Raw genomic sequence first — 19,655 nt, forward strand, 5'->3', positions numbered from 1 at the left:
AAAATGGCCCTTTTTCCTAATTATTAGTAAGTATGCATCATTTTAAAAATGATGTCTCATGTAAAGCTGCATTTCAACAAAGCTTTGAGCCCATGAATCACTGCTCCTCAGCAGTCCTTCCTACATGGGGAGTGAGGGGTGTATGCAGCGCCACCTTGTGTAAGGTGTGCAGCTCGCAGTGGCAGCAGCTTCCTGCATGTCGCTGTGATATGGCACCTATAGCGGCATACCATTTTCAAAACTAAAAAATACAGAGAGCATATTCTATCAGACACCGTAACATGGCGGTATTCAGAGCCTCTGTGACACCATGAAGGCTGCCTGAAAACTATAATATGGAGATATATGTCAGGGAGGTGGTAATAACATGGCGGTATTGTGACTGTCATGGGAAAGATGTGGTGTAAATGCGAGAAGAGCGGGCAAGAGGGTCATCACTGGAAGTGGAGACCAGGCAAGAGAAGCCAATGGCTACAAATAGAGAATACGCAGATGTGTAACTGTAGCAGGTGCGGGATCTGGAGACCAGATGGGTCCAACCGCTTCTGATGGCTCAAATAAGACCAGTTCAGTTATGGCCTCTGATATTTGGGGCCCTGTTGGAGAATTGACATTGAGGCCGAAGAGAAGATGTCACGTTTGTCATTGGAATCTGTCACCAGGTTTCTGCTACCCCATCTGAGAGCAGCCTGATGTAGGGGCAGAGACCCTGATTCAAGTGATAAGTCACTTACTGGGCTGCAGTTTTGGTACAATCACTGTTTTATCTGCTGCAGATCTAGCAATTCTCTGAATGTTGTGTACTGTGCATAGGCAGAAAGCTGCTAATCAGTGATGGGGGCAGGGCTATACAGAACTCATATATATGATATGGAGGACTACATGGCAGAAGGTTCACTAGTCCTCCAGCAATGATCTGCTGAAAAACACTGATATTATAAAAACTTCACTAAGCAGCCCAATAAGTGACACATTGCCGGAATCAGGGTCTCTGTCTCTACATTATATTGCTCTCCGATTATGTGGTGAAAACCTAATGATGGATTCCCTTTCACAGTGATCCGCACAGTACAGCGGCAGTACTGGGTCACCACAGCGGTATTATAGCCGCTCTTCATGCACTTCTGTTGGGCTATTATTTGGAGCACTGTTTCTGGAGACGGACAGCATAACACACAGAGAGCAGTGACTATAGAAGGCTGTGCACACATGACGGCTGGTGACACACGAAGGATGGGAGAACTGGGATGCGGCTCCGCCCAGACAACCTCGGCCGAGTGCAGGTCGAGCTCCCCCACCGGGACACTTCATGCTACGTCATCATGATCCGGTATCCTGCTGAATACAAAGGGCGTGGCTTGATGACGCGAGCCTCGACCAATCAGAGTCGTCCACATGCAGCGTTCGTGAGCCCGGAGCAGCCTCAGAATAAAATGCTATAGCGGCTGTTCGGCAGTGCCACTAGCAGCGGCGGCAGCACCACCGAGCGCTCAGGCCGAGCACACCGAAGGGAGACACCATAAAAGGGAGGCCGCAGCTCCAGAACCAACACTAAGGGAACCGCCGCTGCCCGGGAAGCTACTGCAGAGACTCGTTGGCTCGTTCTGGTCCGGGAACACCCGAGAGCCGATATCATCGCGGCAGGAATTCTCCGGCATCGGTCGCTCTGTAAGAAGCAATCGTAACACCGAGCGGCTGAGAACGACCGGAAGTGCCCCGAGCCCAGACTGCGTGCCCGAGGCGGGGGGCTCGTATGTGAACACCGCCGGCCAGAGAACAAGAGTACGGGACAACCATGGAGAACGCACACACCAAGACGGTGGAGGAGGTGCTGGCGCACTGCAACGTGAACGAGAGCACGGGGCTGGGCCTGGAGCAGGTCAAGAAGCAGAAGGAGCGGTGGGGGCCCAACGGTACGTGCCCGGGGCTGCCCTGTAGTCGGGTGCCATGGGGGCTCCAGCCGGCGCCGTCACGTGGGCACTTCCTGTCCGGGCCTAGCCCTGCCCTGCCGGCATCACACGGAACATGGCTGCAGCCTCGTGTCTACTCCCAGCCGGTGCCTCCACCTCCCTGCACCTGCCGGTGTGTGCCCAGAGGTGTGCCCAGTGCCAGCACAGGCTGGAGGCCAGGGAGGCACCACAGGGGCTAGACAGGCTGCTGGGTGTGGGCAACCTCCTATTGGCCCCATGTTTGTGCCATATTATATGTAAGTGGTGGCTACATTATTACTAGCCATAGGATTGCGGTATATATTATTTGGTTACAATCTTTCTTATTGGCCGTATGATTGCGGTATATGTGGCGGTTACATTATTATTGGCCGTGTGATTGCGGTATAGGTGGTTACATTACTTATTATTGGCTGTATAATTGCGGCATATGTGGTGGTTATTTCTTATTGGCCGTATGATTGCGGTATATAATAATGTACCCAGCAAATACATTACTTATTGGATATGATTGCAGTATTTGCTGGGTACATTATTATATACCGCAATCATACGGCCAATAAGAAATAACCACCACATATGCCGCAATTATACAGCCAATAATAAGTAATGTAACCACCTATACCGCAATCACACGGCCAATAATAATAATGTAACCTCCACATATACTGCAATCTTATGGCCAATAAGAAATAATGTAACCACCACATTATTGGCCGTATGATGGCGGTATATGTGGCGGTTACATTATTATTGGCCGTGTGATTGCGGTATAGGTGGTTACATTACTTATTATTGGCTGTATAATTGCGGCATATGTGGTGGTTATTTCTTATTGGCCGTATGATTGCGGTATATAATAATGTACCCAGCAAATACATTACTTATTGGATATGATTGCAGTATTTGCTGGGTACATTATTATATACCGCAATCATACGGCCAATAAGAAATAACCACCACATATGCCGCAATTATACAGCCAATAATAAGTAATGTAACCACCTATACCGCAATCACACGGCCAATAATAATGTAACCGCCACATATACCGCCATCATACGGCCAATAATGTGGTGGTTACATTATTTCTTATTGGCCATAAGATTGCAGTATATGTGGAGGTTACATTATTATTATTGGCCGTGTGATTGCGGTATAGGTGGTTACATTACTTATTGGCTGTATAATTGCGGCATATGTGGTGGTTATTTCTTATTGGCCGTATGATTGCGGTGGTATATGTGGCGGTTACGTTATTTCTTATTGGCTGTATGACTGTGCTATACGTGGCGGTTACGTTGCTTCTCATTGGCTTTATGATTGTGCTATACGTGGCGGTTACGTTATTACTTATTATTGATCATATGATTGCGGTACGTTATATGTGCTGATTGCATTACCCATTTCCGGATCTAGATTTAAATTATCAGTTCTGTTATTTCGAGTGTATATTGACCTCTTATTTTAGGGACCATCTCTCTGAAAGACAGTTTTGGGTTTTGGAGTAGGTCCAAATTTTTTTTCCACTCTGAATTTCTGTACATTTGAAAGCAGATGAGATGGCAGATCCATAGTAACTATTTTAACCCCTGATATCAGTAGAATCCTACTCTAAATTTGGCTGCCAACTTGAGTTTTACCACGTTACAGGATGTATTGCTAGTGCCAGGCTGTCCGTGTGGTTATAGAGTACTAAGTATAGAATAAGGCCGGGGTCGATCGCCTGAATCAGGATCTCAACGGATCGTTTCTGGCTCTTTCACTCTTTTCTACGCAAAAACATGGAACTGTATAAAAAAATGCAACATGCTGCCATTTTGGATCAGATGTGCATGGGGATGTGACTGACCCCATAGCCCATCAGGATCTGTTCTTACATCAGAAGATACAGCTGGAAACAAGGCCTAAGTACTGGACTCAGTCCAGAATTCAGTCTAATAATTTTGATAGTAGGTGTTATGTATGAGAGCTATGGCTGCTTGCAGCCCCCCGAGTAATGTGAATAATGCCTTGGATGGTCAGGATATCTCCCTAGCAAGTGTAGTCTTTCCTGGATTATTTACTAAACTGTCTTGTTTTAGATAAACATTGGATACTAATGATTTCCTCTTCTTCACTCCCCGCTCCTCTACGCATGCTCCCCGGATCATCGGCCTCATCAGAATTACCTGCAGAAGAAGGTACGTGCCGCCTATACTGTGGCGAGATCTCCCCGCATTTCGCCAGTCCATGTGACCAGTGTTTCTTTCTCTTTCCTTAGGGAAAACACTATGGGAATTGGTGCTTGAGCAGTTTGAAGACTTACTAGTTAGAATCTTGTTACTTGCTGCCTGTATATCTTTTGTAAGTATATGGAGAAGTTAAAGCTGTTTTTAAGAGTCTTTCTTGTATTTGCAGATTTAGTAAGGGATAATCTACAGGTTATAGGAGCTGCTGATAGAACTTGTATATGTGCAGTTGTGTGAGAGAGACTGGTGGCCATGGGGGAATTTTTGGCGTCTCCCGTCCTGTTGAGTATTACTACCTGGCCTTATTCCAGCCTGCAATGACTATAGTGCCCCAAGACCAAATAGTTGATATGGGGAATGAATATGACGGCTAGACCAGTTGTAGTTCACTCTCCCCTCTGGCATGCGTAAGCTTTTTTTTTGGTGGGTGGGGGAGTTTGCCATGTAATGCCCACAAATGAAAAGACAATTGATGAATAATATTTCTCAATTATATTTTATTCCTAATTTAGCATCTTAAAGGGGTTTTCCAGGCATATACTATTGTTGACGTCCCTCCTTGGGACAAGTCCTCATTGTCAGTTCAGTGGGATTTCAACAATGGAGAATTGATGGTCATCGCCTATTTAAGCGAGTATGGGCTGCTCCACATTAGCCGCTGCGCTGCCCTGTTCAGTGTGTACACCTGGTGCTAATAACAGCTGAGTGATGGGGGTGCTGGGTGTCGGACTGCTACCAGTCTAATATTGATGGCCTGCATAAACATTTAGACTAAAGTTATCCAAACTCGCCAATATCTGTGGGATGAGCCAACAGACTAATGCGTGTGGGGTCTTCCCAACTCTCCATAGACATTGTCTGTTTGGTCGAACATTCTTGGGAAGGAGGGAGAAATGGCTGAATGCCATAAGCGTGCTTGGCAGTCAGCTATCGTTGTGTGTGGCCAGGTATATTATATGCCCCGAGACCCTCTTTAATGAGGGGATATTTGGAATATGGGGTCCAGTTACTGTGCTACAATCAATACTTGCATTTCACCTCAAGATAACAATCTGCAGGCTGCACCAACAGAGCGAGCAGTATTGTAATCAGAGCAGCCCGGGCACGCACCTCTGTGTTGTAATGTAAGCCATTAATAATGGTACTGCCATGGCACGATAGTTGGCATCTGCATTGGAAAAGTTTTTATTCAAGCACTTGGCTTAACGAGTTGCACAATTGCTTTAATCGAAGTTTGAACAGTTCTTCGTTTGTTCCATATTTCATGGATCATTGGAATGTAGGATATGCTTTGTCTAGGCTGTATATTCACTGTCTGGTTCAGGCTCCGCTATATATAGTAGTCGGAATGGAATATACTATGCTGTGCAGCCCTTAAGGAGAAATACCAAGGCTAGAAAGTTGCTGGCCGCTGCAGAGGTGGCTTTGTAAATGTGCAGGATAGTTTTAACTGCCCAGTTGGATGTTACAATGAGTCTAGTATGTAACATTGGTGATAAAATATTGCTGTATGTAGACTCTCATGAAGGGAAATAGTTTTGAATTAAAGACGCTGTAAGTCTACTTTCACTTGTATACCGTAATGCATATCATAGATTACTGCATATAATAAAACATTACCTCCCTTGGCAACTAAAACCCAGCTCTTGGCAACAAGCAGCATTGTGTTCCTTCTCTAGGTATTGGCATAGAAAGGGTAAAGTAGCGTCTGCTTAATGTGGACTTATGCTTCTTCATAATCCCAATTGTCAGTAAAAATCTCGCTGGGAGTAGATGGGAACGTGTTGGCAGCTGTTAGAATTGGGAATTCTGCTGCCTCAATCTGTATTGCATGGATGACTTGATCTATCATCTCCATGAAATTGGATATGAAAATTCCTCGGTTACCGTCCACACATTGCAGCATCTGATGAACTACATAGCTCTTTTTTTGAAGTATAGATGGAAATCCTCACTAGTATGGTGAACATGTTCCATGAATGGGTTGCTATAATCTGCCTTACATGCCCCCATCCCCAGTGCTGCCGGTCTAATGTGTGAGCCTGTGTCATGGGCTGCTGTAAATTGTACCAGATATTTATTGTGAGATGAAGAAATGAAGCTGTGGAGTCAATATGACACCAAATTGTGCTATCTAGTTATACCTGTATTCTTGAGCAAGACTGCAGGCAAACTTGAATCCTGACTGTTGCCTTCATAGGATCTGACTTGTGAAACGCACCTTCCAGACAGTCGGGGGGGGGGGGGGGGGGGGGGGGGACTCAGAGATGGGAGGTGGTGGATCTTGCCAATCCTTTTGTTTGTCAGAAGTTATCAGTGGGATGCCATCCTACTAAAAGAAGCAGTGCTTTACACCTGGAATCCGTCCTCCACTCCAGCGCTGCCGGACTAAAAGTGATAAGTCGGAGACTATTGCAATGGCAACTCTTGAATGGGGGGTGGACTGGGGGAGAGGTGGTAAATATATTTTTTTATTATTATTCCTGGATGACTTCCCATTGGTAACTTTTATTAGCTGAAAATCCCTTTTAACGTGTCTGGTTTTACAATTCATCTCTGCTCACTTAGATGCAATGCGCTTCTATTACTCCTATTTAAGTGAGTAGGGCTGGACTGCAATACCCGGCACAGCCTATATACCAGTGAGCCATTGTTTCTGGGAGACTACAAGCTGGCCCTGTTTTCTAAACCTGGCCAGTGGGTGCAGGCCTCGCTGCTCCTTTTTCCATGGCTTATTGTCCTGGAGCAGTGAGTACCAGTGGAGAACACTGTTTCCTCTAGTTTTGTTTTTCCTCTTGGGAATCTGTAGCTGACTTGCTGAGCGGTGGGAACTTTTAGGTTATGGATATGGGAAAGCTAATCAGAGGAAGAGTCATATGTAATATGTATATTGTATCCTTATGTATAGACCCCAAGCCTTGTATTCCTTTCTAGAACGATTTGTGTTAGTTCTTGCTTGTGCTTGTTTTATGGGAGCCCAGCGAGTGTTCTTTCTCCCCCTCCCCAACATCATTTTTATTTGAGTTTTCATGACACAAATACACAACATCCATCAAATATGTTACATAGAGAGGTAAGGTGTTACTTATCCGGGTGGTGGAACCTCTGTGCTGCGGTGCAAGGAGGGACCAGAGGGGCATAACTAGGTATCAACTCGGACTGACCAAGGTCACACGGCGGCTCAATCGACTCCGTGAAGCAGGGAAGGACCGAGCAGAGCGACCAGGTGCTACTCTGGGCCAGTCCTTGTATGAGAGCAGGTGACTCCCACGGGTCAGAAGGCAGGGACTGACCGGTACAGCAGATGAGCACGGCAGGCAGGTAGACGGCACGGCAGGTAACAAGCAGGAGCCTCCAGGTAGGCTGGCTGGTAGGCACGGCAGGTTAAGGCTCCCGATAAGCGGACTGGCCAGGCCCATAGACAGGCTGGCGGGCTGGACCTGAGGGCTGAAGCAAAGTAAGTACACAGAGCTACAACCTTGCACGGGCACCTCCCTTTTGGAGGAGGTGCCTTTTATATGAGAAGTCCTCCGGCCATTGGCCGGGGACTCCTTAGGACGGCGCGCGTGGCCCCTTTAAGAGGGAGGGAGCGCACGCCCTAAGCACAGTGCCCGGGAAGCTGCACGCGCCGGCAGCAGCTGCAACAGGAGAGCCGGAAGATGCTGGGCCAGGAGCCCGGCGTAAAGGGGCAGAGACGCCGATGCTACATAAGGGTGCCCGTACACAGACTGGGTCTATAACACCTCTATTCATATATTTTAACTAATAGAGTACAAAAAAAAAAAACACATCAAAATGAATAAGTTGACAGTATGTCTTATATCTCATTGAAGCCATCATGGATAATTAATGTATTTACTGTATATCTATGCCAGAAGTCCTGGCCCATTGATTGTTCTCCTCACCTTTCTCTTCATTTTAAGTTAAACGAAGTGGACCTAAGTTGTTTTTGAGATCTTCGAGTATATACCATGCTGTAGATGTAACGGGTTCTACCATTTTCCTTTTGTCCTCTATTGAACAGCAATTTATAATAAACTGTTTCCATTTTAGAACATAGGGCATTATTACATAGGGCATCTTGTTGTTCTACCTCCATATAATGCTTCATTTGTGCTATTAGTTCCGTAATGGGGGGGATATTGGGATCTAGACAATGTTTTAGGAGCTGTGTTTTAGTATGTAGTAACTTGGGGGGGGTTCTGGGTCCACTGTGGCCCTAGATGGCGTTGGCTGTGGCTGGCCATTGTATTGTGGTAAGCACAGTCAGTATATACTTGTGTGGTTTCTTGTTATGATCTTGGCTAAACATAACACTCACATTCCTCGTTTGTTAGGACTCCTATTATTTGGGACGTTTCACTTTGGGAATTTGGAGCCCTCTCCAGCTGTCTGTAACAGAAGGGCAGGCAGCTTACAGAGAAACGCTAATTAATTCATTCTTGAAAAGCCCTGGCCTGACGATAATTATTTTCCCCCGCATTTCTCTTGAAGTTTAGTTGTGCCTAAGGTCTCGTGCAGTAGTCAAAGCGGGCACCAGTCAAGTGTGTCTATTGTGAGTGCATGGTAATGTGGGAAGCAAATTCCACATGAGGGGACGCAGGTCTTGGCATTGTTTTGATTTATTTCCTTCTTTCTTTCAGGTATTGGCATGGTTCGAGGAAGGTGAAGAAACAATCACAGCCTTTGTAGAGCCTTTTGTAATTTTACTTATATTAGTAGCAAATGCCATTGTGGGCGTGTGGCAGGTAAGTAAATATCTGCGGTATGGCACTGACATCAGTCACCCTGTGTCTCCCGGTACGACCTCAGAGCTGCGAAATAATAAAATGATCTGTCTCCAGTGTTGATGTTCTGCCCCTTTCATGAGAAGTGTGATCTCTACCTCTAAATAAAGATTGTCTTAAGTAATCATCCAGGAAAACTCTTCTGTTGGTTTTGGGCATGTGCTGCAATTTCCTGTTGCACAAATCTTGGTTTTGCAAACCGCCGACATATCAGTGTCCCCTGATGTCATATACTATATTTTTTTTTTTTTTTTTTTTTTTTTTTTTTTTTCTGTATGCTGTCTGGAATTACATAAAGCATTATTTTTCCCAGAAGCTGTGACCCGTACAGTATCTATGGGATTTGTCTGGTATCACATCGTATCCCCATTTAAATGAATAGGGCAGGACTGCAATGGAGCATTTAAAGTGTACATGAAAAAAAGTATTATCCCACCTGATTTTCTTTTTGGGATTGCCTATGTTCACACATTGAAGTACAGGCAGTTATAAAACCCTTCCATAATACATTTTTAATGGTAGATTCACCCTAACCTACTGATGTATAGTATAAATTGGGAATGAGACTCTCCCCTGGGCATCAGTTAATAATGATGGCAAATAGCTGGGATTTGCTGTCACTTCTGATTGGTGGGGCCTCCGACTGATCTGAGAATGAAGGGGTGGCCAGCCTTATTCATTGTCATGTTCCCATCACTGTTCTTACCTGCACAGGCGGAGGCCAACAGCGCAGTTCTTGGAAGAACTTCCTATGAATTGGTGGGGTTCACTGAAGTTGTATACCCCCCCTTCCCACCCTGATCATAAAATCATGACATATCCCAGAGATTTGCCATTACTTAGTGAGGATGGGAATAACATTTAAGCTTGTCCTCTTTCAGACATTGATGGGGGGCAGTTTATGTTTGAACACCTTTTAATGAAGGTTGGAGTGTGGTTACAAACAAGGAATTGCCATTTGTATAGATTTTTAATTGAAGTGCTTCTTTTTCCAAAGAAAGCCACATGAGTTGTGAATGGCTGTACGGAGTTAATTATTCATAACTTGGACTTCTTTTTCTTACATTCAATCATGCCATAATGTAATGATGCTCCTTTATGCTGACTGTTCTGCTTTCTGTAGTAGGTTTATCCTACCTGAGTATGTATGTATGTATGTATGTATGCATGTACAGTATAGACCAAAAGTTTGGACACACCTTCTCATTTAAAGATTTTTTTTTGTATTTTCATGACTATAAAAATTGTACATTCACACTGAAGGCATCAAAACTATGAATTAACACATGTGGCATTATATACTTAACAAAAAAGTGTGAAACAACTGAAAATGTCTTATATTCTAGGTTCTTCAAAGTAGCCACATTTTGCTTTGACTGCTTTGCACACTCTTGGTATTCTCTTGATGAGCTTCAAGAGGTAGTCACCGGAAATGGTTTTCACTTCACAGGTGTGCCCTGTCAGGTTTAATAAGTGGGATTTCTTGCCTTATAAATGGGGTTGGGACCATCAGTTGTGTTGTGCAGAAGTCTGGTGGATACACAGCTGATAGTCCTACTGAATAGACTGTTAGCTGCTTTTTTCTTGCCATAATACAAATTCTAAGTAAAGAAAAACGAGTGGCCATCATTACTTTAAGAAATGAAGGTCAGTCAGTGTGAAAAATTGGGAAAACTTTGAAAGTGTCCCCAAGTGCAGTTGCAAAAACCATCAAGCGCTACAAAGAAACTGTCTCACATGAGGACCGCCCCAGGAAAGGAAGACCAAGAGTCACCTCTGCTTCTGAGAATAAGTATCCGAGTCACCAGCCTCAGAAATCGCTGGTTAACAGCAGCTCAGATTAGAGACCAGGTCAATGCCACACAGAGTTCTAGCAGCAGACACATCTCTACAACAACTGTTAAGAGAAGACTTTGTGCAGCAGGCCTTCATGGTAAAATAGCTGCTAGGAAACCACTGCTGAGGACAGGCAACAAGAGACTTGTTTGGCTAAAGAAGACAAGGAATGGACATTAGACCAGTGGGAATCTGTGCTTTGGTTTGATGAGTCCAAATTTGAGATCTTTGGTTCCAACCACCGTGTCTTTGTGCGACGCAGAAAAGGTGAACCGATGGACTCTACATGCCTGGTTCCCACTGTGAAGCATGGAGGAGATGGTGTGGGGGTGCTTTGCTGGTGACACTGTTGGGGATTTATTCAAAATTGAAGGCATACTGAACCAGCATGGCTACCACAGCATCTTGCAGCGGCATGCTATTCCATCCGGTTTGTGTTTAGTTGGACCATCATTCATTTTTCAACAGGACAATAACCCCAAACACACCTCCAGGCTGTGTAAGGGCTATTTGACCAAGAAGGAGAGTGATGGGGTGCTACGCCAGATAACCTGGCCTCCACAGTCACCAGACCTGAACCCAATCGAGATGGTTTGGGGTGAGCTGGACCGCAGAGTGAAGGCAAAAGGGCCAACAAGTGCTAAGCATCTCTGGGAACTCCTTCAAGATTGTTGGAAGACCATTGCCAGTGAATATCTCTTGAAGCTGATCAAGAGGATGCCAAGAGTGTGCAAAGCAGTCATCAAAGCAAAAGGTGGCTACTTTGAAGAACCTAGAATATAAGACATATTTTCAGTTGTTTCACACTTTTTTGTTAAGTATATAATTCCACATGTGTTAATTCATAGTTTTGATGCCTTCAGTGTGAATGTACAATTTTCATAGTCAAGAAAATACAGAAAAATCTTTAAATGAGAAGATGTGTCCAAACTTTTGGTATGTATGTATCTTTTTTTTCTGTTTGCACAAATGGTTACATTTGAATTTGCTTCATTTTTCTATAGATGGGACTTTAAATACTCCTCTTCTAATTCATTATTCCCAGAACATTACGTTGAAGGGGTTGTTTGGGGACGATATACACACGCACACACTTAACTGCATTTATTTTTGTCTAAAAATTATTTTTACAATTGGGCTTCAATAAAAATTTTACTGTTTGCCTTCTATAGCCTTTGTGTCTATTGGTGGCTGTAGAGTCAGTTAAATGAGGGTCCATCAGTGAGCATGGTCTGGTGGAGCTAGTAATTGTTATCTGTGAAACACTACAACATTTTTAATGACGCCCAGTTGAAAAGATGATTTTTAGCCTGAAAACCCCTTTTCAGGTGACTATACACTTTGGAAAATTCTAAACCACACGTGTCAAACTCTTGCCCACACGGTGATTTTATTTGGCCCTCGACACCAGAACCACCACCCCAGTGTGGGGGCCAATAATACTGTATACTGGTTGGCCTGCGACTTTGTTCAAGTTTTTCATTTTGGCCCTCTGTCGGCTAAATGTTTAGAACAGGGATGTCAAACTCAAACACAGTAGTTGTATATTCGTGTTAGATAACTGTGTAATGGGCACTTTTAACCAAACAAAATATACTGTCATCCTGTAAAATTTAAAGGGCTTTAGTATTGCACCTAATTCAAAGGGTTGGGTCACATTTTTAGATGTAGGCTGCAAAGTAAATGTCCCTTACTGTCCTTTTTGACTTTTTTTTTATTAACATTGTCCTGAACTCCAGCCTTCCTATATTTTTTTTTTTTATGCAGTGTAATGTTTCATCATTGCTTGCGGAGTTGTATGGGTTATTGGTGTGAATCTGTGTGGAAATGCGATGTGTGCATGCGGCCTAATTCCTCATGCATTTCACTTTGAAATGTTGATTCCCATTCTTTGCTGCAATCATATCGTTGTCTTTCCCTTAACAGGAAAGAAATGCTGAAAATGCCATTGAGGCGCTCAAAGAGTATGAACCTGAAATGGGTAAAGTTTACCGACAAGACCGAAAGAGCGTCCAGAGGATTAAAGCCAGGGATATTGTCCCTGGGGACATTGTGGAAGTTGCTGGTGAGATTTTATTTGTGATCCTTTAGTGGTGTCATGATAGAAACCAGTCGTGTGGTGATTAATACGTCCCATTTGTAAGCTTTATTTCTATGTGGAAATTTAACCCTTTTTTTTACTGTAGCTGTGATAACTGGCTTGCAGTGTACATCTTCCATTGATGGATTTGCTGTGTGCCGCTGAGCTCTAATATATCTATAAATGTCAGATTGCTTTTAACGAGCAGACATCGGGGCAATTTACTGCAGGTCTACAGCACTCATGTTAAGTAGCTGGTGTATGTGGAGCACGTTACTAATACCTTTTCTGTTTAGTATTGTATGGACTTTGCCATAGAATTTGTAGAGATGTCCATGTAGGGACTTGCAGCACTTCACACAGGGATGCATATCTTGAGATGGAATTCTAGGCCGTATGCCAATGACATTTGTGTGTCGAAACCAGTTTGCCTTCTGTGACAGCGGTGAAAATGACTGACTGCGATAGATTTAGGACTGTCCAGTGTCCTGTTCTTATTGTACATTATTATACCTGTTGGCTGCTGTAGAGGCTCTTCTGATTTATCCCTTAGTGTAGTCTGGCACACATGTAACTGGCAGAAGTCCTTTCTAACCTTTTGGCATCACTGTAAGCTTGGTGCGAGGTATGACAGATTACGTATAATGGCCATACACCGCCACGGACATGTTTTCCCGCTGACTATTTATATGACAGATCCATTATTTTATAGGAGCCTCATAGGTGTTTTATTGAACCTGCTAAGATTTCCTGCAGGTGTCTTAAGAACGCAAAACAAACTATTACTTGTAATTGCATAAGGACTCCCACTAGGGACTGCTCGCACATGCCGCTCCCTGTGGTACCGAGGAGTGCAGCTCACCATGCCAGCCTTTGTATATACCTTGCAGACAACGATTGAGGTCCTAAATGTTGTATTAAAAGCTCTGTATAACACATCGGTGATATCACTTGCTCCCTTTATCAGAGCGCAACATCACTTGGGATAACTATAAAAGTCTGCCTTATCTTTTGCAGACATGCTGTATGCATCTCAGTATACTAGGAATTAAGTGTAGCTTTTCTACTTCAGTCACCGGCCTGTAGTCATTCCTAGGAAACCTGCTATGCCTCAACCATATTCATCCCATGTGCAGCAGTAAACTCTATTTGTAATGCTGATAGGTGGGAAGCTGAGGACGTTCTCGTACATTGTTTGTGTGCATCGGCTGCAGGTGCCACAGCTTACCTAAAATCCAACTCTACAACTGCCTGTTAGTAAAGTTTTAGCAATTTTTTTTTTTTTTGTTTTGTTTTTTTTTTTTTTTGTTTTTGTATAGGGGCCACTATTGTATCACATTAATGTTGCTTCTCAATCTGTATTTTTAGAGCAAACTGTTATTACATCTTGTGGTATTATAGTGGTTGTCTGGGACGTTAATATTAATGGCCTTCAGCTGTATAGTGGTCGGGTACCGCACATTCTCCATCTACTCAAATCAATAGGGGGTGAATTGCAGTACCCGGCCACTATTTCGTTGACTGATCTGTGCTGTGCGGCTCCGCAGCTGAGATGTTCCAGCCCACACTGGGAACAGCTGACTGGTGGGCCCACTGGGTGTAGGTCTTTAATGTTAAAGTCCTGGACAACCCCTGTAATACATAATTTGTTTATTTCTAGTTGGAGATAAAGTCCCAGCAGACATACGGCTAACTTCTATCAAATCCACCACATTGAGAGTAGACCAGTCAATCCTTACAGGTATGTATAATGCAACACACTGGTATGTACCTTAATGAACAGGAATTAATATCTTTAAAAGAAGTCCCTGAAGATTTATCATATAAAATAACTTGGACTTCATAGAATCCCTATAACTGCGAATTCCGACAGCACAGGGGGCCACGTTTTTGGCATGGTGATAGTCACTTCAACCATTGCCAGTGTGGCTCAGGCAGTTGCTTTTATTGTATTTCTTCTGGAAGATTTCCCCCCTGCCATCTGAGCTAACTTCTAGTATGAGATGGGGAAACTGTTTGACCTCCCAGCAGAGGAAGGCCAAATGCTACATTCATATTGTTCGGCGTATTTGTTAGACCAAATAATTTAAACCGTTAAAGGAAAACTTGCGCTGTATTGTCTTAAGATGTATAACGACCAAGTATATATGATGTAAATTATAAATGTACCTTTTTATTTCTCTCTAGGGGAGTCTGTCTCTGTAATAAAGCACACGGACCCAGTCCCTGATCCTCGAGCTGTAAATCAGGATAAGAAGAACATGCTGTTTTCTGTAAGTTGGTCCTCTAGTGCAAGCTCTTTTACGCCATGGATTAGTGTGGAATGATTTTCATTTTTTTTTTTTTTTTTCTTGATCAGGGTACAAATATTGCTGCTGGTAAAGCCATTGGTGTAGTTGTCGCCACTGGCGTCAACACTGAAATTGGCAAGATTCGTGATGAAATGGTGGCTACAGAACAGGAGCGGACTCCTCTGCAGCAGAAGCTGGATGAGTTTGGGGAGCAGCTTTCTAAAGTGATCTCCTTAATTTGCATTGCTGTGTGGATCATTAATATTGGACACTTTAATGATCCTGTACACGGAGGCTCTTGGATAAGAGGAGCAATTTACTATTTCAAAATTGCTGTTGCCCTGGCTGTTGCTGCTATTCCCGAGGGTTTGCCGGCTGTGATCACCACTTGTTTGGCTTTGGGAACTAGAAGAATGGCAAAGAAAAATGCGATTGTCAGGAGCTTGCCATCCGTTGAAACACTGGGCTGTACATCAGTTATCTGCTCTGACAAGACCGGTACTCTAACCACTAACCAGATGTCAGTCTGTAGGGTAAGGAATCGCATCATGTTTACTTTATAAGAAATAGAAATGTCTTATGCAGCTTTATTTGCATACCACAGATATTACACCATTATGCTTGTTTTTTTATGTCCGTTGGGCATGTTTTTAAGAGACCTATTGTTTGGATGGCAGGAGCCCTTACCGATTTAGGATGGAGGGTCCTGGTCTATGCTTATCGGGGTATTCTCAAGTTTAGAAGGTATCCCGTATGCATGGGACAGGGGATAATTTCCCGATCATTGGAGCTATCACCTTTGAGACTCCACTGTTCCTGAGAAACAGTGCTTTGAAAAGCCCCATGTGAGTGGAGCAGTGGTTGATCATGTGCACTGCCGCGCCATTCATTCCTAATAGGACTGACATGGTTATCTCCTATCCATTGCTTGGTTAATAAATTTCTGATCACTGGGGGTCCTACCTCTGGGACCCTTAACAATCTCGGTGTGTGTGTGTGTGTCACGGAGGCTGATTAATTCTTATGGGAATGCCAAAGACCATCTGAGAACAGCGCTCGACTATCTCTGGCCAACCCAATAATAATGAATGGAGCAGCAGTGTGTGTCTATTCGACCACCGCTCCATTCACAGGGGGCTCTCCATAGCCCCAGTTCTTTGGATCAGTGGGGGTCCCAGCAGTTGAACCCCAGAGATTGGGAAGTTATCCCCTGTTCCATGGATTTGTGGAAAACTTCCAAACTGGAGAAACGTTAATGTTGTATATGGAAGCATGAGTGAGATCCCTTGTAGTTTGTCTGGAGCATTATCGGTGTGAGCCCTGCTGCTCCATTCAGTGTCTCTAGGGCTGAGACATTCCAATGGTGATCAGCTGTTTCATTCAGCCCCATAGATATTATATGGAGTTCAGGGTACTACTAAAACTCCTAATCCACTCACTCCTCACTGTGCTGATACAGTGGTGAAAAGCAAGGTTTGGGGTTCATGCTCTAGTAATTAGTGTGCCCCCAGTAATTGGATAATTGTTTCCTACCCTGTGTATAAGAGATGATGCCTTGTGACACATCCCCTATAAGTACTACTTTGCAGTTGTCTTGTGTGCTGGTAGACCTTTTGCTTTAGGTTTCTGGTGGTTTAGTGACAGCAGCGTTTTGCCTGCTGTCAGTGTCACCTTGAATGTCAGCGAGGTGCAGTGCTCTTCTTGTAGACGATTCAGCCTCATCATTCTGCTCATCACTTGTGCCTGTGGTGCATTGCCTTGTTAAGCGAGTCATGGATGAATGGGCAATTTCTCCTTCCATCTCTTGCTGCATTCTAACTAGAAATGAGCCGAGTCTTTGTCAGAATATTAAAGAAACCTAAAATCAGATTTTTCTGTGAGCTGTAGGGGTAAACTGACGTATATTTTTCCTGTTTGCTCCATTATCCATCAGTGTAATGCGCTGCTTTCATGTGGCAGTTCAGCATTGTAAATCTTACAATGAAGAACTCATTAGGCTTTTATAGAATTCCTCTTTGGATAGGACTGGCCGACTGTCTTGACCTAATCTTGCTATGTAGAATTGTAACCTCGCCAGGGAGCGGGCGCTGATCAGTATTCAGGAGGAGACCACTTGCAGTCTTCTTGCATAACTGCTGTAGTTGGGGCAAGGCTTTTTTTTTTTCCCTTCCCAAGAGGTTACACTATATTAGCGTTAAAGGGGGAAGCCACCTGATATTTGTATGGGCCAGCTTCTGATCTATGACTGGGTGCAGCGAGCGTGTATTACTAGTAATTTCTCCATGTATATTCCTACAGCAGCCCTGCGCAGTATACTTTCTTGCATTTACCCTCTGCCAACTGTTCATCATAGATCTCCTCCGTTTGTACCCGGGCTAATGCAGCCAAGCTCTGAGATTAATTGCTATGTGCAGAGAGTGTGTAGCCTCTTACCAAAAAGTCACCGGACAGGAAAGTCAAAAAGCCGCTCATGTGGCCTTCATTATGCCGTCTGTTTTCTTAAGGTCCTGTGTATACATAGGTCTGTCATGTGGAACAATTACTCATCCCAACGCTTTGAAGTATTTACAAAGTCAGGAAGAAGCATGTGAATATTGTGTGTACACAAGACACAATGATAGGAGTACTGTAGACTGCTTACTATGGAGACGGCATGTAATGGGGTTGTCAAGGATTAGCCGGCTTTGTTACCCAGAAACACTGACTGCTCCTGTCCATCTCTATTCCAGCGAATGAGGCTGAGGTGCAATACCAGAGACTGCCTGTGGACAGGGATGGCACTGTTTTTTGCATCAAAGCAACTAGTGACTAAAGATTTTTTTTGTTTTTGCTGCCTCTTCATTTCTATATTTCAATCTACAGTCTTGTGTGGGCTTTTTTTTTTCTTTTTTTTGCAAAGAGTTTGTTTTTAAGGACACCATACATCTTGCCATACAATGTACTGTAAAATATGAGAATACCAAGTGCAGCTAAATTGTGGGGGGAGGGGCACAAACGTAAAAAAGCAATTGTGACGTTCATCCTGAAATAAAAATGAACTGGCAACGTAATTCTCCAGGTTGGTACTATTGTGGCAATACCAATTATTTATCCCCCTCTATGAAAGAGAACTTGGAGAACGTTCAGTCATGACGATACCAAGTATTTTTAATTTGTTTATATTTGAAGAGGAAAAAAGGAAGGGGGGGATTTTAAACTGTGTATGATACAACAAAGATTGGCTGCCATGGTAACCAATTGGTTCCCAACGATAACATGGGAGCCCGTTCGTGTGACAGCAGTATTTAAATTATGCCATTGTACAGATTGACAGCAGGATGTAAATAGTTAAACTACAGTGATCACATGCAAGCTCTGCTCTCTGCAGTTTAACCCCTTAATAACATCTGACGTACTAATACGCGTCTGTGCCCTGGGACTTAAGAGCCAGACCCGTATTAGTACGTCATGGCGATCGCGCGCGCACACAGGCTGTGCGGGCGCGATCGCCGCCGGGTGTCAGCTGATTGTCACAGCTGACACCCGGTACTATGTGCAGGGAGCGGTCACGCACCGCTCCCAGCACATTAACCCCCGCGATGCTGCGATCGAAGTCGATCGCGGCATTGCGGGGGCAAGGGGAGGTGATCGCCGATACTCACCTCCTCTTCCGGCTTCCAGCGCAGTCTGCAAAGGCTTCCCGGGTGTTGCCATGACGACCCGATGTCGTCATGACAACATCCGGGTCACCAGAGAGCAGGAAGATTGCTTGGACATGCGCAGTGCATCTCCAAGCAATCTTCACACTGTGCACTTCTGACAGCCTTCATGGCATAGGGATGGTGCTCCATTCCTGTGCCATGCAGGCGATCAGAAAAAAAAAAGTGAAAGTCCCAGAGTGGGACAAAGTAATAGTGTATAAACTGTGTGAAAGTGGAAAAAAAAAAAAAAAAAAAAATGTGCAAAAATATTATAAAAAAATAAAAAAAATAATACACCAAAAATAAAAATATAATGTACCCATCAATATTATTATAAAAAAAAAACAATAAAAGTACACATATTTGGTATCGCCGCGTCCGGAACAACCTGACCTATAAAACTGTCCCACTAGTTAACCCCTTCAGTGAACACGGTAAAAAAAAACAAGCAAAAAACAATGCTTTATCACCATACCGCCAAACAAAAAGTGGAATAACACGCGATCAAAAAGACGCATATAAATAAAAATGATACCGCTGAAAACGTCATCTCGTCCCGCAAAAAACAAGCCGCCATATAGCTCCATCAGCCGAAAAATAAAAAAGTTATAGCTCTCAGAATAAAGCGATACTAAAAAATATTTTTTTCTATAAAATAGCTTTTATTGTGTATAAGCGCCAAAACATAGAAAAATTATACAAATGTGGTACCGCTGTAAACGTACTGACCCGAAGAGTAAAGCTGCCTCATCAATTTTACCACACGCGGAACAGAATAAAAAAAAAAAAAAATTCCTGAAT

At 43.7% G+C, this 19,655-nt stretch overlaps 1 protein-coding gene across 2 annotated transcripts in view; it reads left to right on the top strand.

Moving 5' to 3' along the window:
• The first annotated feature begins 1,356 nt into the window (after positions 1 to 1,356).
• ATP2A2 (ATPase sarcoplasmic/endoplasmic reticulum Ca2+ transporting 2) overlaps positions 1,357 to 19,655 on the top strand; it is a 45,690-nt gene continuing 27,391 nt past the window's right edge. For both annotated transcript variants that reach the window (XM_073676301.1, XM_073676300.1), the window contains exons 1-8: positions 1,357 to 1,913; positions 4,115 to 4,132; positions 4,213 to 4,295; positions 8,824 to 8,928; positions 12,730 to 12,868; positions 14,544 to 14,624; positions 15,071 to 15,156; positions 15,243 to 15,707. In XM_073676301.1, the coding sequence (XP_073532402.1) occupies positions 1,796 to 1,913; positions 4,115 to 4,132; positions 4,213 to 4,295; positions 8,824 to 8,928; positions 12,730 to 12,868; positions 14,544 to 14,624; positions 15,071 to 15,156; positions 15,243 to 15,707 (1,095 nt within the window). In that variant the 5' untranslated portion in view covers positions 1,357 to 1,795. The remainder of the gene's footprint in view (positions 1,914 to 4,114; positions 4,133 to 4,212; positions 4,296 to 8,823; positions 8,929 to 12,729; positions 12,869 to 14,543; positions 14,625 to 15,070; positions 15,157 to 15,242; positions 15,708 to 19,655) is intronic.

The sequence above is a fragment of the Phyllobates terribilis genome, unplaced genomic scaffold (assembly GCF_046119375.1).
Source record: "Phyllobates terribilis strain yellow unplaced genomic scaffold, ASM4611937v1 Scaffold_1__5_contigs__length_1240528914, whole genome shotgun sequence".
NCBI classification, from domain to species: domain Eukaryota; kingdom Metazoa; phylum Chordata; class Amphibia; order Anura; family Dendrobatidae; genus Phyllobates; species Phyllobates terribilis.